The 21,453-nt window shown below is 59.4% G+C and overlaps 2 protein-coding genes and 1 non-coding gene across 3 annotated transcripts in view; 2 read left to right on the top strand and 1 right to left on the bottom strand.

Annotated features, from left to right (window-relative positions):
• Positions 1-19,738, top strand: part of LOC142821230 (olfactory receptor 10D3-like) — a 30,403-nt gene extending 10,665 nt beyond the window's left edge. Inside the window, exons 3-5 of the mRNA XM_075912078.2 lie at positions 9,035-9,136; positions 17,485-17,826; positions 19,410-19,738. Of these exons, the coding sequence (XP_075768193.2) occupies positions 9,035-9,136; positions 17,485-17,826; positions 19,410-19,738 (773 nt within the window). The remainder of the gene's footprint in view (positions 1-9,034; positions 9,137-17,484; positions 17,827-19,409) is intronic.
• The window catches only part of LOC149521034 (leukocyte immunoglobulin-like receptor subfamily A member 3), a 1,043,054-nt gene that overhangs the window by 308,565 nt on the left and 713,036 nt on the right, over positions 1-21,453 (bottom strand). The window lies entirely within an intron of this gene.
• Positions 7,550-7,713, top strand: LOC142821398 (U1 spliceosomal RNA). Its single transcript, XR_012898172.2, has one exon. It is a non-coding gene; the product is annotated as a U1 spliceosomal RNA (small nuclear RNA).

Here is a 21,453-nt window from a genome sequence, read left to right as displayed (position 1 = left end):
CCGGACCCAGGCAAAGGTGGGGAACAGGTCCCGATCCCTGCCTCAGCAGCTGAATTCCAGGCTGAGGTGCAGGCAGACCCCTCCTTGCAGAGGCTGAGGGACCAGGCTGGCCTCCGTGCAGCTCAGCCCCGGGGGAGAGGTGGCCAGGAGAGATTCCTGCGGGAGCGTGGACTCCTGTTCCGTGAATGGCTTCCCCCCAGGAAGGTGAGGGCATGGGGGGTCCAGCGGCAGCTGGTTGTCCCCCAAAAGTATCGCCTCAAGCTGCTGTATTTGGCCCACGACGTCCCTGTTGGGGGCCACCGGGGGATCCGGAGCACCCGACTGAGGCTGCTCCAGCACTTCTATTGGCCGGGAATCTTTACAGCCGTGCAGCGGTACTGCCAGTCCTGTGACTCCTGCCAGAGGGGCGGGGAGGCCCAAGACAGTAGGAAAGCAGCTTGGGGGTCTCTACCCCAGATAGAGGACCCTCTGGGCTTGCTGAGAGAGTTATGGGAGGGGAAGGACTCCCTGGATGAAGCGTCGGGGATGGAAGCCGTCCTGGGTGTCCAGAGAAGGCTCGCTGGGCTCATGGCCCCGGCCCGAGAGACCCTGGCCAGAGATCAAGGCCAGCGGAAGGGTGGGTGTGACCCCCGAGGACAGGCCTGTGCCAGTCGCCCTGGAGCGGGGCAGCGAGTGGACAGAGGGAAGCCAGCTCATGTGGGGCCTCGCCACGGCCGGCCTGAGTCAAGGGGAGCACCCATGTCCGCAGGGCGGGTTCCCACGCAGAGGACCCGAACTTCCCTAGGTCACGAGCAGAGTGACCCTGCTCAGTTCGCTCTCGGAGGGGGGAGAACTGTGACGTAGTGGGGGTACCCAGCTGGTTTCTATGCTGCTGGCTCTGGGGTAACCCCCATTGGCTGCCGTGGGTACCACGACCCAGCATAACAGGATGAGTCACTATGCAAACCAGTGGGCAGACACCCCCCTTGGAGAGGAACAAAGGAAGGTGGAATGCTGCCCTGGCTGGGGGACAGGGCTGGAAGAGAGTTAGTTAGTTGCTGTCTGGGAGCATGGAGGAGAGCCTAGGGAAAGGGGCTGGAGTTTAGGGGCCCAGTCTCCCTCATCTCAAGGGGGCCTGAGGCATCCTAGCCCAGCTCTGGGACCAGATTCCATCTGTGCTGTGCTGTATCCTGGAGAGGCAATAAACTTCCTCTATTCCACCGGCTGGTGGAGTCTGTTTGTGCCATTTCGGGGTGCAGGAGACGGGGGACCCCCAACGCGCCGTCACAGGGAGCCAGGCCATTGGCTCCCATATCACGTGGCAAGTGCCAATCTCTCAATCCCTGTGTAAGGAAACACAGTCACTGCCGGCTTCATTCCTTCCAGGGTGTGACGGCGCGTTGGTGGTTCCCCGTCTCCTGCACCCCGAAATGGCACCTTCCTACCATCCACCTCCAGGGGTATGAGGCACTCGCTCCGCAGGGGCCGTCCTGCCCCCACCCGGTACACGGAAAAATCCGCCTCCTGAGAATCAGACCTCCCAGGGGAGGTGCACTGAGCATCCTTCCCCTCTCTCTGAGCTGAGGTTTGCCTGCCAGCCCCTGCCTCTGGGGCAGCCTGCCCTTCCTCCCGCCCCAGCCACTTAACCCTGGAAAGTCCCCGGTCCTGGGACCTGGTGCACTGAGCCCTCTTGTGGCCTTTTTGCCCACAGCGATGGCAAGTTAGGCTTTGGGCTGTCTCTGTCCAGGCCCTGGCTGGTTCTCTGGGGCGCAGACGACCTGTTCCTTGGTCTCGCCCCGTAGTTGACTCCCTCCGTCGCTCAGCCGAGATCCGGTCTCTGCGCGGTTCCCTTTCTCTCCGGGACTCCCGTTCACACCCGGACCGGCTCTCCGTGAACTCATCCGCCAGTCTCCCGGCCTCCTGGGGGTTCTCTGGTCTCCGGTCCTTGAGCCACAGCCTCAGTTTGGGTGGGCATGCTTCATAGAACTGCTCCATCATGACCAGCTTGAGCAGCTCCTCTGCGGTCTGGGCTCCGACTCCAGACGCCCACTTGCGGCAGTATTGCGCCAGGCGGGAGGCCAGGTCCACATAGGTCTCCCGTGGCCCTTTCTGTACCCCCCGGAACTTCTTCCTGTACATCTCGGGGGTCAGCCCGAACTTGTGCAGCAGGGCCTCCTTGACTCAGTTGTAATCCCCTGGCTGTAGGTCCTCCAGCTGACTGAGCACTCCGGCCGCCTCCTGGCTCAGTGCAGGGATGAGCTCCTGCAGCCAGTCAGCTGGGGGAACCCGTTGCAGTCCACAGGCCCTCTCAAAGGAGCTGAGGAACCCGTCTATGTCACCCATGTCCTTCAATTGGGCCACCATGAGCCTCTCCAAGCGTCTGGCAGTCCTGGGACCCTGGGGCCCATCCGCACTTGGCGCAGCCGGTGCCCCGCCGGTTCTCCGCTCTGCCATGGCCAGCTCATGCTGCCGCTGCCTCTCTCGATCTTGGCGCTCCTTCTCTCGGTCCTCTACTTCCAATTCCCTGATCCGCAGCTGGATCTCCAGCCGCCGCAGCTCCGCTGGGCTGGCCCCTGCCCTAGATGGGCTATGGCTTGCAGGCCTCCCGGGAGACGCTGTCTCATCTCTCCGTTGGGTTCCAGCGCTCCTCCCCCTCTCTGAGCCTGACACACTCTCAGGGGGGGTCTGGCTGCTTCCCCTGGGGACAAGATCCTGGCCCTGTGGCTGGTCATTCTCTTCCAGCTGGGTAATCAGCTGGGCCTTGGTTGCTTTCTGCACAGGCAAGCCCCTCTCTCTGCACAGCCCCACCAGCTCTGCCTTCAAGAGTCGGGCGTAGGCCATCTGCCCGCTGGGCCCCTCGGTGCAGACTCACCAGTCTAGTGCTGCAGCGCCCCACGGTGGAATAGAGGAAGTTTATTGCCTCTCCAGGATACAGCACAGCACAGATGTAGTCTGGTCACAGAGCTGGGGTAGGATGCCTCAGGCCCCCTTGAGATGGGGGAGACTGGGCCCCTAAACTCCAGCCCCTTCTCCTAGGCTCTCCTCCATGCTCTCCCACAGTAACTAACTAAATTCCCTTGCAGCCCTGCCCCCCCAGTCAGGGCAGCATTCCACGTTCCTTTGTTCCTCTCCATGGGGGGTGTCTGGCCACTGGTTCAACAAGTTTGGCATTAGCTTTGCATAATGAGGTTTTCCCTGCTGGGTCTTGCTCCAGACAGCAGGGGTCACCACAGCCCAGCAAGTACCCCCACTACGTCACACAGGGGTCCAAAAGTGTCAGGAGCATCCCTGTGCCCGGCGCTGCACAGACACACAGGCCGGATCAGTCTGACTCCTGCACTCAGAGGCCCAGGGCAACTCAAGCCCATCCCTGGAAGGAGCAGGGCGGGGCTCTTATAAACAACGTGGTATTCAAATGAGGGAGTCAGCGTCCTGTTTAAATCTGTCCCTCCCTGTGCCCAGGCTGCACCCGCAGGGACAATCCACAGTCCCCTGTGTCTGGGCAGTGAGCAGCCAATCCTGCACCGAGCCATAATCCGTCCCCAGAGAACTTTCCCCGACAGCGCCAGGGAACATGAACTTTCTGATCCTGCTATGTTCCGCTGTAGCGGTGTGGAAAGGTATTTTCTTCTTCTGAATAACGGGAGGAGAAAATTAAGTTCCTCTGGAGTAGAGACCAATATTTATAACCAGTCTGTGTTCCCAGGTGCCCGGTCCCAGGTGCTGGTGGAGTCCGGAGGGTATGTGAAGAATCTCGGAGACTCTCTGCGCCTCTCCTGCAAAGCCTCCGGCTTCACCTTCAGCAGCCCCTGGATGGTCTGGGTCCGGCAGGCTCCCGGCAAGGGGCTGGAGTGGGTCGCTTATATCAGTGGCAAGGGGGATGAAATAGATTACCTTAATGCCGTGAAAGGCCGATTCTCCATCTCCAGGGACAATCCCAGCAACCTCCTGCACCTGCAAATGACCCGCCTGAAGCCCGAGGACACCGCCCGCTATTACTGTGCGAGAGTCACAGCGACACGAACCCTATTGATGCTCCTGCAAAAACCCAGGCTGCAGAACCCGCGGCCGCCACGCGGGGGCAGCAGAGACACAAACAACCGGGCGCAGGGCACAGAGTTTCTGGGGATGAAAGACAAACTCATTGGGGGATTGTAACCCTTTCGTTGCCTAGCAACGCCCCCGCTTGCGTCACGAGGTCCCGCTGGGCCTGGGGGGCAGACATCGCTGTCTGCCTCATCCAGTCCACTTGAGGCGGGAGCCCCGTTCCCACGGCCCGGCTCGCCTTGCAGATCGGGCCCTTTCACTGGTGTAAATCGTGGTTAGTGGGACTCGTCCCCACGTGGCTGCTTCGCTCTCCCCCACCCCCTCCCACGGACCCGGGCCCAGCAGCTTTTCGGAGGGGGCTCCATGGCTTAGCTGGTTAAAACACCTGCCGTGGAAACGGGGGATCCTGGGCTCAACTCCCAGTGGTGCCCTGGGCCGTTGCTGTTCTCAGTTCCTGCTCTCTTATGTCCCTCTGGTTTGTTAAGGAAAAGGCTGATTGGGGGGAGCATTGGACAGAAAGAAACCACAAACCTGGGGCTGGTGAGGAGGCTGCTGGGACTGGCACGGTCAAGGCAGATGCTCTGACTGCACGTGCTGGAACAGGAGAGCCAAGCTCTTGTGATTCCCTGGCGGTATCAGCGCCCAGAGACCCTGAGAGGCAACCTCTGCAGATCGGGCAGCAATGGAGAGTTACTCTCCTCTCGCCTCCCTCTGGATGGTTAATGACAACGCACGGAGCGTGGGAGAAAAGTCCCAGAGGGCGGCACAAGGGTGAAGCTGGACAAGGCACCTGCCGGCCGGGTGAGGTGGAGGGGAGGGATGCTGCTCCCAGTGACCCTTGGACAAATGCTCATTTCGGTTACTCTTTTCTAAACCTTTTCCAATTCCAAAAAATCTTTTCTGCTGACAGGGGGCTGCCACCTCTCCGCACCTGTCCAAGACACTGGAGCACCATGGATTCCTAGCGAGAGAAAATGGTATTTTGTGTTATCTTTCTGTTTGCTGTTTTGACTCCCACTGCACACTTAGTGGAGCTTCAAGAGAACTATCTACAATGACGGCAAGCGGTAGCGGCTCATTTAGACGCTGAAATGTCATGCTACTAATTACAAACCCCCTCGTAGCTTTAGGTGAGGAGCAGTGGGTATAGAAATCAGGTGAGCTGCAGAACGTTGTCAGAGGCTGGAAATGGATGGCAGGAGAAGGATCACTTGATGGTTACCTGTTCCGTTCACTCCCTCTGGGGTATCTGGTATTGGCCACTGTCGGCAGACAGGACACTGGGCTGGATGAACCTTTGGTCTGGCGGTTCTTATGTTCTCGGGTAGGTGTTTTGATTCCCGGGTGCCCGTCCCAGGTGCAGCTGCTGGAGTCCGGAAGGGATGTCAAAAGACCCGGAGACTCCCTGCGCTTCTCCTGCAAACCTCTGGGTTCCCCGTCACTAGCTTCTTGGACTAGATCCGTCTGGTCCCTGGCGGGGAAGGAGTAACTCCCCAGAGCTGCTGCCCAGGGCAACGCCTACTACGCTGGATCCATGAGAGGGCAATTCTCCATTTCCAAAGACATCGCCAACAGCCCGGTGGGCACCTTCCAGACTCACACACATGCGGAGAATCTTGTGTTTATGTGGGTAAGACCCACTGCATCTGATGAGTTCTCTGTTACGTCACAGACTGAGAAAGTCACACGCTGCCCCTGCAGACTCCTGTCCCTGCCTCCAGGCGTTCTCAGGTGCGTCCCCTTCCTACTGACTCTGCCTGGGCGGGGCTTGTATTTGGTGCCATTATTTGCCCGGCTCATTTTGCAGCAAGGCACAGACACCACTGACTGCGCTGGCATTTGGATCCTACAATAAGACAGATAAGAGTCCCCAGCAGCCACCTGCAAATGACCGGCCTGAAGCCCGAGGACACCGCCCGCTATTACTGTGCGGCAGAAACACAGCGAGGGGAATCTCGACAGGCTGATACAAAAACTCAGGCTGCAGAATCGTTCTCCCCTGCGCCGCGCGGGGGCAGCACTTCCACAGGGAATCCCGCGCCAAGCTCAGCAACAAAGTCATCGGGTTCCAGCTCCCTGTGTCAGTGTGTGATCAGGTCTGAACTAGCAACTGCTCGGAGCGCAGATCTCTGCTGTTTCCTAGAGGGCCACAGGAAAACAGGAGCAGAGAAGAGCAAAGGCCGTTTACAAGCGAAGAGTGGAAGCTTTTTAGGGATCGGGGGCCAGTTCCCAGGTCCAGCTGACCCAGTCTGGGGCCGAAATGAAGAAGGCCGGAGAGTCCGTGTAGCTCTCATGTAAAACGGCACCGTTACCAGCTGTAACATGCTCTGGATCCGGCAGGCTCCCGGGAAAGGCCTGGGGTGGGCGGGAGGGCGGGATACATCTCTCCTGGTAATGGTGTCACTGGCCACGCCCCGGCCTTCCAGTGGCGAGTCACCATCACCAGGGACAACTCCATGAGCTGGGCAGCCTGCGAGCCGATGGCACCGCCACGTATTACTGTGCGTGATGCGTGATGCAGTGACACAAACCGCAGCTACAGCCCTTCACAAACCCCAGTGAGAGAACCCAGGGCTCCTGCTAATTCTTCACTCACACTGACCAGTGGTTTCCCGTGTGAACACGGGAAATTCCCCCCCAGTGCCTTAGAATCAGAGACAGCTGAAGGGGTTTAGAGCCCTAAGGGCCTAAATCACTTTCCAGGGTACGACTCAGTCAGCTCCAGCCAGAGGAGACCGGAGCCATCGCAGCCGCCGGAGAAGCTGGATGTGGCAGAAGCAGCAGGAAATGTGGGTCTGTCCCCCGGCCGGTCCCGCTACCAGGGCAGACAATCGCTGTCTGAAGGCAGCAGAAACCAACCCACCAAGTCATGCCCCCGAGCGCGGTTACAGCAGCCTCAAACCTGCAGCCTGTAGGCACGGAAATCCCCGGTGCCTGGCTGCCATACGTGCTGGGCCAGAGAGCGACTCACCCCATAGCCCGGTGCTAAGGACACTCTCTGGGACTGGGGAGCTGGGGAGGCTGGTCTGTAGGGGCCGATATGTGGGGGCCACCCACAAAGCACCCGCAGCAGCCTCCCCGCCACTAACACTAACTGGCTGCAGCGGGAGCAGCAGAGCAACACGCCCCCGGCTCCATCTGCTCCCCTGCTGGTTCGTTCGGGGGAGGGGACAGGACCACACAGGCGGGAAACCTGCCACGCGGCTTCCCCGCCGGTGACTGTGAGCGCCGGGGCGTGTGGCCGGGTGTATCCTCTCCTGCTGCGCCCCTTTGTCCCCCGCCCTGCTACTTTCCCTTAACCCCCCGCCCCTCGGGCAGCACTTGAGAGAGGGTCCTGGGCTCTGTCTATCGGGCGCTGAGCAGCCGAAGAGCCGGGTCTGGCTGGACATGGGAGAGTGTGGACCAAAGGCAGTCAGGGGCGTGGCCCATCCGGAGGGGCAGAGCCGCGTGCGCACGTATGCAGATGTGTGATGTGAGAGTTCGGGGCGCGTGAGGGCTGGCGGGGGCTCTGGGACAAGAGTTTATACTTACCTGGCAGGGGAAATGCCACGTTCAGGAAGGTGGTTTTCCCAGGGTGAGGCCCATCCATTGCACTGCGGGTGCGTTGACCCCTGCGATTTCCTCAAATAGAGGAAACTCGACTGCACAATTTGTGGTAGTGGGGGACTGCGTGCGCGCTTTCCCCTGGTGTTGTTGTTAAAAGAAAGAACATTTTGTGCCGAGAATACAGGATTAAACCGGGAGGAGCGATTCTTATCTATTCTGCACACATGCAGATAAATACTGCGAGATAGATTTCCCGAAGAGCTAACCCTGTGGGAATGCATAAAGCGGGGCGGTGTTTGCTGCTGGGGGTTGTGTTCTTTCCGCTTTGAAACTTGCCCTCGAGGTTCAGTTTCTCATCCCTGTTAAGCATCATCAGTTTATTTACCTGCTGGGTTGGGCTCGTTGCTTGTTTCTGTTCCTTTGTATCTCTCTTGTCGGTCGGACAATGGTCTGACCGAAACCGCGTGTTTCTCCTACCCTCTGGGAAGTTCTGGTCCAAGCTGCAAGCTCCCCACCCTCACTCAGCTCTGGGCCTGGCTTGGAGGTTGGTCACCCCCGAGTAACGCAAACATTTACATGTCAGGAACGCTGTGGACAAATAGAAAAAAGTCCAGAAAGAGCAACACGGATTTCTAAAGGTCTAGAAAACAGGACCTATGACACCGGCCTGTTCACACAAGCCCCAGAACTTGCTTCTTCGCCTCATACCCAGCTGCTCCTTTTTCACCAAGTCGGGGCCAGGCTCTGGTGCCTAACACCAGCCTTCCCCGCCCCGACAGCCAGGGCTGCTTCCCCACCCCACGGTCCCAGGAGAGTCTCTGTGGGAGCGACCCCGAATCCGGATTCTGGATTTTAGTTTCTTTGCCCAGCAGATTCTGTAGCTGCCCCCGCTCCAGGGGCGGGTACGTCCCGTGTTTCAATGGGGTTGGAACCCACCCTGCGGTATGAAGGGACGTGTCTCTCTGCCACCTAACCGGTAGCCTTCCTGGCTAGGGGGATCCCTCCCGTCCCATCCCTACCCCAGCCCAGTGCCCTGTGCTCGGCGCCTGTCCCCTCCCCTCAGCCACCTCGTGTCATTACAGCTGAGCTGAGCTGAGTGTCCGGCCTCTCTGCGGTATAAAGGGAGCAACTGCCCCCAGGGGACATCGCCACGTGCTGAGCGCTCACCCTTATACCCGGCTTGTGGAACCCGAATGCAAATCCCTGCCCGGGGCTGCCGGGTGAAATACCAGCCCCTGGTTCTAGGAGCCTCAGTCTCTGCCCAGACACAGACCTTCCCGGCCCTGCCGCTGGGGAGTTTCCCTCAGTGCCAGAGACCCAGAATGGAACTTCTGCGGCTTTTCCTGGCCCTGCTCGCCGCCCCCAGCTGTGAGTGTCCGCTGTAGAGCGGTGGAACTGGGGACAGGTGCAGCGACTCATGCTCTGGCTCATTTCTTCAGTTTTCTGGTTTCTCTTCCCCCAGGTGTCCTCTCTCAGGTGCAGCTGGTTGAGTCCGGTCCGGGGGCTGTGAAGCCCGGAGAGACCCTCACCCTGAGCTGCACCATCAGCGGTGACTCTGTCACTAGTAAATGGTGGGAGTGGGTCCGGCAGGCTCCCGGGGAAGGGCTGGAATGGGTGGGACAGATCTACTGGAGCAGTTCCAGCTGGCGCACCTACTACGGGCCGGCTTTCCAGAGCCGCGGAAAGCTCAGCGCGGACTCCGCCAAGAACCAGTTCTCGCTGCAGCTTCGCTCGCTGACAGCTGCGGACACCGCCACCTATTACTGTTCCGGGAGACACAGTGACACAGAGCTCCGCAGGGCCCGGCACAAACAGGGGAAGCGGCTTCCGAGCAGCGAGTTCCCATTCGGCCGTGCGCGCTGCACAGATCAATGCGAATCCAAAGCCGAAAACAAGGGCAGGAGAGAAGCTGGATTGACAGACCCAAGCCAAGCGGAGTGCTGTCTGGACAGAGCGCTGCACGGGGCATCAGGGCACCTGCGTCCTTTCCTGCCATGACCTGTGGGGAACTGTGGAAAGTCATTTCCGTTCTCTCTCCCCTCTGTCTGTCCAGACTGGGACCTGTGGCTCTGTCTGTACGGGCGGGACGTGTAGACACCACTGTACGGTACGGCCAGTCACAGCAACCGGAACACGTGTGGTAAAGTGCCAGGCTAGTGCCAGTGCAAAGTTTCTTTCCTTGCTGAAAACAGTCCCTGTCAAAGGGGAAGAGTCTGGACTCGCTCTCCCGTCGCATCTGTCCCCGGCTGCTGGATCTTGTATGATACAGAGGCGGGTCAGCCACTCAGCGAGTCAAGGGCCCGGCTCATGTCTGAAGGGGGAGGGACTGGGGTGAGGACGGAGAATAAGCAACCTCCCGATCCGCTCTGCCGGGGGGTTCTGCCAGGGAGGGGGAAGCCCCTGCGCCCTAATGGCGCTCTCTGACAGGTGGGGGGAAGCAGGCAGCAGGGATGGGGAGAGGCTGCACTTGCTCGAACCCCTTATTGGAACGCCGGGCTCCCAAAGGGACTTACAGCCCCGAATTCACCGCCCGGTCTCTCTCCCCTCCCCAGCCAGGGACGGGGCCGCACTAGGATCTTGTGTATCCCAGGCGGGTGCCCAGCCCGGGGCTAGGGGGGTTTCCGGGACAGTCACCTCCATAGACCAAGTCTTGAAGTTGATCCACTATTTTACAGGAAGCTGAAAGAGTCCGGGTGCCTGGGACACGGCCCCTCCCCACGGACCGTGCGGGGCCACTCTGCGTATGGGACTTCAGAGCCAAGTGATCCCCGCCCCAGATCTCCTGACAACACCCAGCCCCTCAGGCCCTGCGTAGGAAACACAGTGACTGCAGGGAGCTGCTTCTTCCTCCAAGCGGCCTAGAGGTGTGAGGAGAGTCCCGGCGCTGCACAGACACCCAGGCCCGGACAGTCTGACTCCTGCACCTGGAGCCCTGGGGCGAGTCAGTCAGATCCCTGGCAAGAGCAGCGTGTGTCTCTTATCAGGCGAGGTATGCAAATGAGGAAGCCAGTGTCCTGCTTAAATCGGTCTCTCCCTCTGCCCAGGCTGCACCCGGAAACGCAATCGGCAGCCCCTTGCTCTGTGCAGTCACCAGCCAGTCCCCTGAGAACTTTCTCCTCCGGCACCAGGAGAATGAGATTCTTACTCCTTGTCAGTTTCGCTCTAGCAGCTTTGGAAGGTATTTTTTCTATGAAAATTCACAGAGTTAGAAGGATATTGTGTGATCGCTGCATCTATACGGTATTTATAACCTGACTTTATCCGCAGGTGCCCGGTCCCAGGTGCAGATGGTGTACTCCGGGGGCGATGTGAAGAAGCCCGGAGACTCGTTGTGCCTCTCCTGCAAAGCCTCCGGCTTCACCTTCAGCGATTACTGGATGCACTGGGTCCGGCAGGCTCCCGGGAAGGGGCTGGAGTGGGCGGCCGGTATCAGCAGCGGTGCTGGGAGCAGCACGTACTACGCTGATGCGGTCAGAGGCCGATTCACCATCTCCAGGGACAATCCCAACAACCTGCTGCACCTGCAAGTGACCGGCCTGAAGCCCGAGGACACCGCCCGCTATTACTGTGCCAGACACAGTGACACGAACCCTGCGGCTGCTCGTGCACAAACCAGAGCTGCGGAACTTCCCGCGTCTGCCGCACGGGGGCAGCAGAGACACGCGCCAAACAGCCCTGCCGGGGGCGCAGGAGAGCACAAGCCGGTCGGGATGGAACACGGCTCCTCTCAGTAAAGCTGAAGATCCCAGGGATTGAGGCCCGGAGCGACTGGCCCCATCTCCCCCTGGCTCAGTCTGGGGCCCCACGCAGGACCCTGATCTTGGTGCCCCAGGGCGGGGCGATGCTTGAGGGAAGAGATTGGACAATCTCCAGCCACCCCCTCCCCTCCAGTGAAATGTCTGTAAATCAGGGGCCATCCTCTGGCCCTGCAGACTGGCCTGTTCTGTGCGGGTCTGGCAGGAACGAGTCGCGCGTATCAGTGAACCCAGCCCAGGACACTGTGTACCTGGGCCCGGCACGTGCCTTCCGTACTGGCCCTTCCCGCGGATCTGTTCGGGCCAGTCGCTGCTGCTCCTTCGGGGATGCGCCTTGGGCCGGGCAAGGAGGCGCTGCCCCAAAGTGACAGTCTACTGACCCGCTTCAGCAGCTCCCCAGCCCCTGCCTTCCACTCGCCCGCGCTGCCGCTTGGGCCCTGCTCGCTGGGGTTTGTGTCCAGGCGCTTCCCGCTGGGGAACTTTGGTGGGCTAAGGGCGGGGTTAGTGGCGGGGATAGGGCTAAGGGCGGGATTAGTGGCCGGGGTGGGGCTAAGGGCGGGGTTAGTGGCCGGGGTGGGGCTAAGGGCGGGGTTAGTGGCAGGCGCAAGGACACGTGTGTGTGTATGTGTGTGTGGGGGGGGGGTTGGGCAGCAGATGGAAACCGGCTCCTGTTTGGATTGAGGAAAGTCGGCAAGATGGAGCCAAAACTGCCGGATGCAGCCCGGGCTTCCCCGGGGAGACCGCCCCAGGGAGCTGTCTGAGGCGGAATCATAAATCCAGGCGCCCATCGCCACGTGGAGTGAAGCGAGACTCAGAACTGGGGTGTCAGCGCGGAGAGGGAGCAGAATAACGTGACGTGATTTCACTAGAGAACCCGCATCTGCAGCCCTGCCCCCTGCTCCCAATGTCCCATCTCTAAGTGAGACAGAGAGAGAGAGAGCCGCGCTCAAAGCCTAAACTGGTCCGTTCCCCTGTGGGGATCTGTCCCTGCATCACAGCCCTTGTTCTGACTCAGCCCAGACAACACTGAACAGTCTCGATAAAACTCAGCCCCGCCAGCAGCGCCGGGCACTGGATTAAATGGCGCCTCCAGGCCCCTCCAGTCCTACAATTTTCTGCTTCTTCACTTCACCCCCCATAAAGCCTCGGACAGTCTGCGGGGCGGAAACCAGCATCTCTCCCTGCAGCTGCGGTTCCTGCCCCATTTGCCCCTCCCGGGAGAGACTTCCCCTCTGGGCCTCTCCCGGGCACATTCTAGAGGAGCCCGCGGGCCAAGGGTTTCCCGGGGATTTCACCCTCGCACATGGGAGATGTTTGAGTCTCCAGCCCTCCGCCAGCAGCGGGTCCTTCCCCAGGTAGTTCACCTCCGCTGGGTCACACCCCCAGGCAAATCTCGGGCACAGCGGGGTCTCCTGGGTCTTTGTGTAGGGCCCGGCCCTTTGCATCCTCCCATCGGCCCTCCCGCAACCCCCTCCTGGCACGTTGCGGGCGCTGACCTGAGCGCAGTGTCTCCCTGGTGTAATGGGGAGACCTGTCCCCGAAGGGACGTCGCCACGTGCTGAGCGCCCACCCCCTGGCGTCCCTTATACCTGGCCGGGGGAACCCGCATGCAAATCTCTGCTCGGCGGTTCTTGTTGAATACCAGCCCCTGGTTCTAGGAACCTCTGTCTCTGTTCAGACACAGCCCTGCCCGATCCGGAGTTTCCCTCAGGGCCTGGAAGCGAGAATGGAACCTCTGCTGCTTTTCCTTTGCCTGCTCGCCGCTCCCGGCTGAGAGTGTCTGTGTGACACGTCGGGGAATTAGGGAGCCGCACACACATTCAGCGGCTAATTCCTTCCTGAATTTGTTTCCTTTTCCCAGGTGTCCTCGCTCAGGTGCAGCTGGTCCAGTCCGGCCCGGGAGCGGTGAAGCCCGGAGAGACCCTCACGCTGAGCTGCGCTGTCTCCGGATTCTCCATCACTACTCAGCATTACAGCTGGAGCTGGATTCGGCAGCCCCCGGGGAAAGGGCTGGAGTGGGTTGGGTACGTGTACCCATATAACAGCGGAGAGACAGGCTACGCTCCGTCTTTCCAAAGCCGAGTCACCATCTCTGGGGACACCGCCAAGAACCAGGTCTCGCTGCAGCTCCGCGCACTGTCAGCTGCAGACACCGCCACCTATTACTGTGCCCGCTACACAGTGACACGGAGCAACGCAGGGCCTGACACAAAAAGAGGAAGAGGTTTCTAGCTCGCACCGGGAGGCTCCAGTGATAGGTGGGTCCCTCCAGAGAAAGAGACACAGACGCATTGAATTAACTACGAACAAAACACCCGCACGCACATCGGTGGCTTTAAGAAAATCCCAGGCAAAATTTATTGACACGCCCCCCCTTCAGCTGCCACAGAAGTGTCAAGCTCACTGAGAGAACAGAGGCATTTCCTGCCTTCGAATGGCTGTCGGGCGGGGAATTGAGAGCTACAAACAATCGCTCGGGGATTGTTCCTGTGTCTGTCGCAGGAGCGTTATGGGCACTGGGAAGGTCACTCTGCCTTCAGAAGAGAGCGAAGGGCACAGACACACACGGAGCAAGTCCCATTCTCCCCAGTAGGGGGCAGCGGCCCTTCACAGACACACACAGAGCAAGTCCAATTCCCCCCAGTAGGGGGCAGCGGCCCTTCACAGAAACACACAGAGCAAGTCCCATTCCCCCCAGTAGGGGGCAGCGGCCCTTCACAGACACACGCGGAGTAAGTCCCATTATCCCCAATAGGGGGTAGCGGCCCTTCACAGACACACACAGAGCATCTCCCATACTCCCCAGTAGGGGACAGCGGCCCTTCACAGACACACACAGAGCAAATCCCATTTTTTCTGGTAACTGGAGCACGTGCCCCTCCCCCAGCAGGCCCAGCCGGCTTTGTTCTCCCAGCGCCACAAGTCGCCCTGCCCAGCTCTCTGCCTTGCACTGAGGCTGCTTCTCACTCTCCGGTGCCGGGAACCCGCCTCTGGCTCCCCGCAGCTGCGGCTCCCTCCCCACCAGACCCTCCCGGGAGAGTCTCGAGTCTCCAGACAGCGCCCCCTGGTGTCTGTATTTCCCAGCCGGGCACAGAGCACTGGGCTGGATTAAAAAACCCAGAGAGGGCACGGAGCGATCCTCGGAACATCGATTCCCATTAAAGTGCTGCAGCCCACGTGAAGTGACTCTGGGCCACAGGCTGAGACACGCAGAGGGTGTGTTACTCCGAAGCCGACCAGACATCGCTCCGTCCCTTCATATCTCCCGGGGAACCCGCATGCAAACCCCTGCCCCAGGGCTGCCTATTTAAATACAGACCCCTGGCTCTAGGAGACGCGGTCTCTGCCCAGGCACAGACCTGCCCGGCCCTGCCCGGCCCTGCCCGCTGGGGAGTTTCCCTCAGTGCCCGGGAACGAAAATGGAACCTCTGCTGCTTTTCCTTGCCCTGCTCGCCGCCCCCTGTTGTGAGTGTCCGTGGGGCACGTGGGTGGAATTGGGGCAGAACCGCACATCAGTTCTGCCCCAGTCAGATGCAGCTGGTCCAGTCCAGCCCGGGGCGGTGAAGCCCGGAGAGATTCTCGCCCTGACCCGCGCTGTCTCGGGTGTCTCGGTCTCCATCCCTCACAGAAGCTGCGGCTGGGACTGGTTCCGCCAGCCTGCCGGAAAGGGGCTGGAGTGGGTGGGAGGGGTTCGTGACGGGGCCGCCGCCTCTTACGCCGCAGAGTCTTTCCAAAGCCGGGTCACCTTGTCCGCAGACACCGCCCGGAACCAGCTCTCGCTGCAGCTCCACGCACTGACAGCGGCAGACAGCGCCCCCTAGTGCTGCGCCAGTAAAACAGACACAGCGCCAGGGCCTGTCTGGAAAACAGGAAGCGGTTTCCACACGCACAGTGAGGGCCCTTGGAAAGCTCCGGTTCGGGCTGGGAACAGAACGTATTTTACATTCCAAGGGGGAGGGAATAGAGAGAGATTTCCGGGGGACAGGTGGACTAAAGGCCTTTAGGCCAGACAGGCCCGATTGGCCCTGGGACAGCGCAGTCCATGGGTCCCTGTCCCCTTCCCTCTTACCGAGCCACAAACCTCCCCCCACCCAGAGACCCTCCAATGCCACCCCTCTATCAGATAACCCTCTAGTAGGTCACAGCACCAACCCCCAATTGCTTCCCCATCCTCCTTCCTCTGTCTGCCCCCCCCCCCCCAGAAGCCCTGTGTCCCAGCTATCCACAGTCCAGCTCTTCCCCCCAGCTGCGCTGTGCCCACCTTGGTTTTTTCCACTCCCCCCCCACACACCCTCAGACAGCTCTGCCCCATAGCAGTGTGAGCCCCCCTCCTTTCCCTCAGTCATCCCTGCTAACCTCTGTCCCCCACTCCGCTCATAGCTCAGTTCCTTCCCCTCGGGCCCAGCTCCCCGCAGTCCCATGCCTGGCCCAGAACTCAGCCCCCTCCTCTTCTTCCCATCCGGCTTCCCTCATCCCCCTCACTCCCATGGTTACAATGGTGCAGCAAGCTCTGCTGAAGCCTTGGCCTCCTCCCCGCATCTCATTTCTGTGATCACAGCCTCATTGGACACATGGCCCAGCTGAGTGTTCTGTTTATAACAGGTTGCCTCCCCATGGCGAAGGCTGTTTGATACACAGATGTCTAAAATCAGCCTTCCTGACACTGAAGTTAGGGCTCTTTCCCTACCTGGAAACCTGTGGAACTCCTCGCCAGCGGATGTTGTGAAATCCAACACTATATCGGAGTTAAAAAAGAGAACATGTGGTTGTTGGCTAGGATGGGCAGAGGTGGTGTCCCATTCTGGGAATGGGCAATGGGGAGGGATCACTTGAGGAGTCCCTGTTCTGTTCCTTCCCTCTGGGACACTTGGCATTGGCCACTGTCAGAAGACTTTTAGTCTTACACAGTCTGGCAAGGAGTAGTCCTGGGGCACCCCCGAGACTCACACACATGCAGAGAATCTTGCGTTTACGTGGGTAAGACCCACCACACCAGATGAGTTGTTTGCAAAGTCACAGACTGACAAAGCCACAGGTTGCCCCTCTGAGACTTCTGTCCCTGCGTCCAGGCATTCTCAGGCGCAGCCCATTTCTATTGACACTGCCTGGGCAGTGCTTGGATTTGGCGCCATTATTTGCCCGGCTCATTTTGTGGCAGCCCCTGCTCTAAGGCACAGACAACACTGACTGCGCTGGCGTTTGGAACCTCCCATAAGACAGATAAGAGCAGGGGTGGGCGATGACTCAGCAGCAGCAGCTCATCACGGTTAAATCCTGATGGGCTGCCACCGCTTTATTTACCTGAACCTCCGCAGGTGATCCTTGGCCAGTGGGAGCTGTGGTCCCCTGTACCTGTGAGTTGGGTCTGTTTAGCCTGCAGAAGTGAAGAGTGAGGGGGGATTTGATAGCAGCCTTCAACTTCCTGAAGGGAGGTTCCAAAGAGGATGGAGAGAGGCTGTTCTCAGTAGTGACAGATGGCAGAACAAGGAGCAATGGTCTCAAGTTGTGGTGGGAGAGATCCAGGGTGGATATTAGGAAAAACTATTTCACTAGGAGAGTGGGGAAGCACTGAAATGGGTTACCTAGGGAAGTAGTGAAGTCTCCCCCTAGCGGTGGGCTTGACAAAGCCCTGGCTGGGTTGATTTAGTTGGGATTGGTCCTGCCTAGAGCAGGGGCTGGACTTGATGACCTTCTGAAATCTCTTCCAGCTCTATGGTTCTATGATTCTATGAATCTCAGTCAGGCCCTGTGCTCACAGCTTCCTATCCCCTCATAAAACCATCTCCCGTCATTCCATGTGGCTGAACAGCAAGGGAATACCTGCCCCCGAGGGCACATCGCCCTGTACTGAGTGCTCAGCCCCTGGCCTCCCTTATACCCACTTGGGAACCCGCATGCAAATCCCTGCTCGGGGCTGCAGAGTTAAAAACCAGCCCATGGTTCCAGGAGCCTCAGTCTCTGCCCAGACACAGCCCTGCCTGGCCCTTCCCGCTCGGGAGTTTCCCTCAGTGTCTGGGAACGAGAATGGAACCTCTGCTGCTTTTCCTGGCCCTGCTCGCCGCCCCCCGCTGTGAGTGTCCGTGGGGCAGAGGGAGAATCAGGGGGACTCTCTCTGTCTCTGGCTAATTACTTTCTTGGTTTGTTTCCCTTTCCGCAGCTGTTCTCTCTCAGGTGCGGCTGGATCAGTTCGGCCCGATGGCAGCGAAGCCCGGAGAGACCCTCACTCTGAGATGCGCTGTCTACGGGGTCTCCATCACGGACAGAAGCTACGCCTGGGACTGGCTCCGGCAGCCTCTCGGCAAAGGGCTGGAGTGGATGGGAAATATTCATCCTAAGGGCGGGAGCACGAGCTACGCTCCGCCTTTCCAGGGCCGGGTCACCATCTCTGCAGACACCGACAAGAACCAGTTCTCGCTGCAGCTCCGCTCAATGAAAGCGTCAGACAGCGGCACCTATTACTGCGCCAGACCCACAGGGACACAGAACGCAGCAGAGACCAGTACAATAAGGGGAAGCGGTACTCAGAGGCCTTGGAAAACCAGAGCAGCTGGACACTAGATCTATTTATGGGAGCAGGCGGGGAATTGAATCCAGTTTTGTCCCTGTGCCTTACAGAACACGAGCCATTGCCCGCAGCTGGGACAGGACGGACACACACACACACACACACACACACACTCTTTAGACTCGGCTAAAGTGACTCCAATACGAAAAAAAAGCTAAACTGAAGAGACTTCGGGCCATTTCTCTGTAGCACGTGCCCTGTGTGGGACACACTCTCCCTAGTGCCCCACAATGGGGTGTCCCAAAAATCTGTGTGAACTCAAATTCAGTCTCAACGTGGGTCTGCCCCCTCCGACCTGCCACGGGGATTGTGTCAAACCGACATAAAAGAAGGAAACGGGCAGCTGTGGGCAGAGGCCCTGGGCAGAGAGAGCGAGGAAAAGCCCACACGCGTTGGGCGGCTGCGCTCTCGGGACGCGGAGGTGAGCACAGACACGTAGGGGAACACTCGCTGCAGCTCCAGTAGGGGGCGGCGCAGGGAGAGGAGCGAGCACGTGACACAAGGTCGCAGTAACCTGAGCCCTTCCCATTCATCAGGGCCCGTCACTGACAAGCACAAGCCCCGCCTACACATCTGTGTGGGCACGAGCAATTATCACCTCCTGGGGTTGGTCAGGCGGTAGCTGGGGACACTCCGTGCTGGCGCGTTGCCCAGCGACCCCCGGGGGAACCCCCTGGTCCGTGCGCTGCAGGGGCTCGGGTCAGGCGGTCCCAGATTTGCCGTCGGAGCTAAATAGCCATGAGGCGATTAACTTGCCACTGACACAAACCCCACAAGCTGCTGCTCCCCCTGCCTGTTAACTCTGGGATCCCCCGAGCGCAGTCAAAGCTCTTCATGGCACGAACCCCAAAGCTGCATCGTCCCTTCCGGTCTCCATTCCCTCCTGCCTCAGGGCAGCTGTTTATCTGTATCCCCTACCCAATGCCCAGGGTCTCTCCACCACTTTCACTATTGGCTCTGTCCGCGGGGCAAGATATTAATTATATTAATTAATTACTGTTACAGAAAGGCATCACCTTCCCCTTTAATCGTTCTCATGGCAGCTCATTTCCACCGGCTGTGTCTGTGCTCTGGTTTAATCTGTGCCATCTCTATTCTCAGGAGCCGCAGCTGGAGGGCACCAGACCCTGCTATACCCTGTGTCCCAAGGCCCATGACACTCAGGGGAAAGGCTTTTCCTTCAGCCCTGTGACCGCCCCATCCCAGTCCAGACGTGATGACGAGTTGCAGGTGGCTCCGCCAGACAACGCTCCCCTCTTAGATGTCTCTTTGTCATCTTATAGCCGCTGGGTGCAACCCGCATGCAAATCCCTACGCAGGACTTGCTGCTTAAAAACAAACCCCCAGTTCTTGGAGCCTCAGTCTCTGCCCAGACACGAGAATGGAACCTCTGCTGCTTTTCCTTGCCCTGCTCGCCGCCCCCCGCTGTGAGTGAGGATGAGACGGGCGGGGAAGAAATTAGGGACAGAACCGTGGGTTGCTTCGGTTCTTTCATCCCTTTGTTTCCCTTTTCCCAGGTGTCCGCTCCCAGGTGCAGCTGGTCCAGTCGGGCCCAGGGACAGTGAAGCCTGGAGAGACCCTCACTCTGAGCTGCGCTGTCTCGGGTGTATCCATCACTGACAGCAGCTATACATGGAACTGGATCCAGCAGCCCCCCGGGAAAGCTCTCGAGTGGATCGGGTACGTGTATCTATATGGAGGGGAGAACACAGCCTACGCCCCGTCTTTCGAAAGCCGAGTCACCATCTCTGGGGACACCGCCAAGAAGCAGGTCTCGCTGCAGCTCCGCTCGCTGACAGCTGCAGACACCGCCACTTATCACTGCGTTAGGGGAGACGCACAGTGACACAGAGCGCAGCGGGCCCGGCACAAAAAGGGGAAGCGGTTTCTAAGCAGCCTGGCGAGGCCAGAGGAGCAGGGCGAGCGGGGCCCCTCAGAGATCAGGACACACACGGGGATGGATGCGAACAGCCCACACGCTCCTGTCGGGCAGTGACCGGGGCGGGGCGATTGTTTGTCAGACGAGAACACGGAGCGCAGGGACAGTCTGAGTCCCAGTTCTTCCTTCCTACGGAAGATAAGAGGTCTGGGAAACACCTTCTCCGCCACGCCCCCCGCTACACTAGAAAGTCCAAATGATACAAATGGAACAAACTCGCTCTGCCTTGGAGGATGGGGGGGCTCCTTGGGATCCCACTGTGCGCACTGGGGGTGAGGCACCTGGGATCTGTCCCTGGCTCTGTCACTCCCTCTTGCTGGGAGAGTCCCTGCCATCGCTCTGCCTCTATTTGTCTGGAGCTTGCCCGGACCTTCCCACACCTAGCCCTTTGTGACGGCGCGTTGGGGTTCCCCGTCTCCTGTACCCCAAAATGGCACAAACAGACTCCACCAGCCAGTAGAATTGAGGGTGGTTTATTGCTCCTCCAGGATACAGCACAGCACAGATGTAATCTGGTTACAGGAACTGAGGCTAAGAGGCCTCAGTGCCCCCCCTTGAGATAGGGGAATCCCAGCCCCCTCCCCAGTTCCTTCTCCCCTGCTTTCCAGACAGGAACTAACTCACTCTCCTCCAGCCCTGCCCCCCCCCCCCCCCCCAGCCAGGGCAGCATTCCACCTTCCTCTGTTCCTCTCCATGGGGGTCAGCTGGCCAAACCAGTTGGGATATCCTCTTGGCACAGTGACTCATCGCTTGTCTGCCCGGTGGTGCTACAGACAGCCCCAGAGAGTTAGCAGGTTACCCCCCACTACGTCACAGGGGGGACAGGGTGATGCTGGGAGAGGAACAGCAGCTCCAGCTGCTTCCCTAAAATGCCGCCCGGCAAAGTGCACCCTGTGACGGCGTGTTGGGGGTCCCCCGTCTCCTGCACCCCGAAATGGCACAAACAGACTGCACCAGCCGGTGGAATAGAGGAAGTTTATTGCCTCTCCAGGATACAGCACAGCACAGATGTAGTCTGGTCACAGAGCTGGGCTAGGATGCCTCAGGCCCCCTTGAGATGGGGGAGACTGGGCCCCTAAACTCCAGCCCCTTCCCCTAGGCTCTCCTCCATGCTCTCCGACAGTAACTAACCCGATTCCCTTCCAGCCCTGCCCCCCAGTCAGGGCAGCATTCCACCTTCCTTTGTTCCTCTCCATGGGGGGTGTCTGGCCACTGGTTCAACAAGTTTGGCACTACCTTTGCATAGTGAGGTTTTCCCTGCTGGGTCTTGCTCTAGACAGCAGGGGTCACCACAGCCCAGCAAGTACCCCCACTATGTCACACGCCCCAAGAACCTGTCTGATTTGCTAGTGCCTAGAGCTGGCCCTGGTTTTGGACAAGTTTAATTTGAACAATGCTCGGTGTACAGGCATGTCTTTCTAGCGTGCAAATATGTATTAACCTTGTCTGCAGCCCAGGAATCCTGCGAGATCTTTTTCAAAGCAGAAGTATTTTCTCAACAAATTGCGACAACTGTCTGGTCTCTCCAGCGGGCTCCAGCACTCTGTCCCCTCTCGGAGCCTGAGACATTCCCAGGGGAGGTCTGGCTGCTCCACACTGGGACAGGATACCAGCCCCATGAT

The sequence above is a fragment of the Pelodiscus sinensis genome, chromosome 30, assembly GCF_052426305.1.
Source record: "Pelodiscus sinensis isolate ZL-2025 chromosome 30, ASM5242630v1, whole genome shotgun sequence".
NCBI classification, from domain to species: Eukaryota; Metazoa; Chordata; order Testudines; family Trionychidae; genus Pelodiscus; species Pelodiscus sinensis.
The sequence above is the reverse complement of the archived record's forward strand: the minus strand, read 5'-3'. Positions and strand labels throughout refer to the sequence as shown.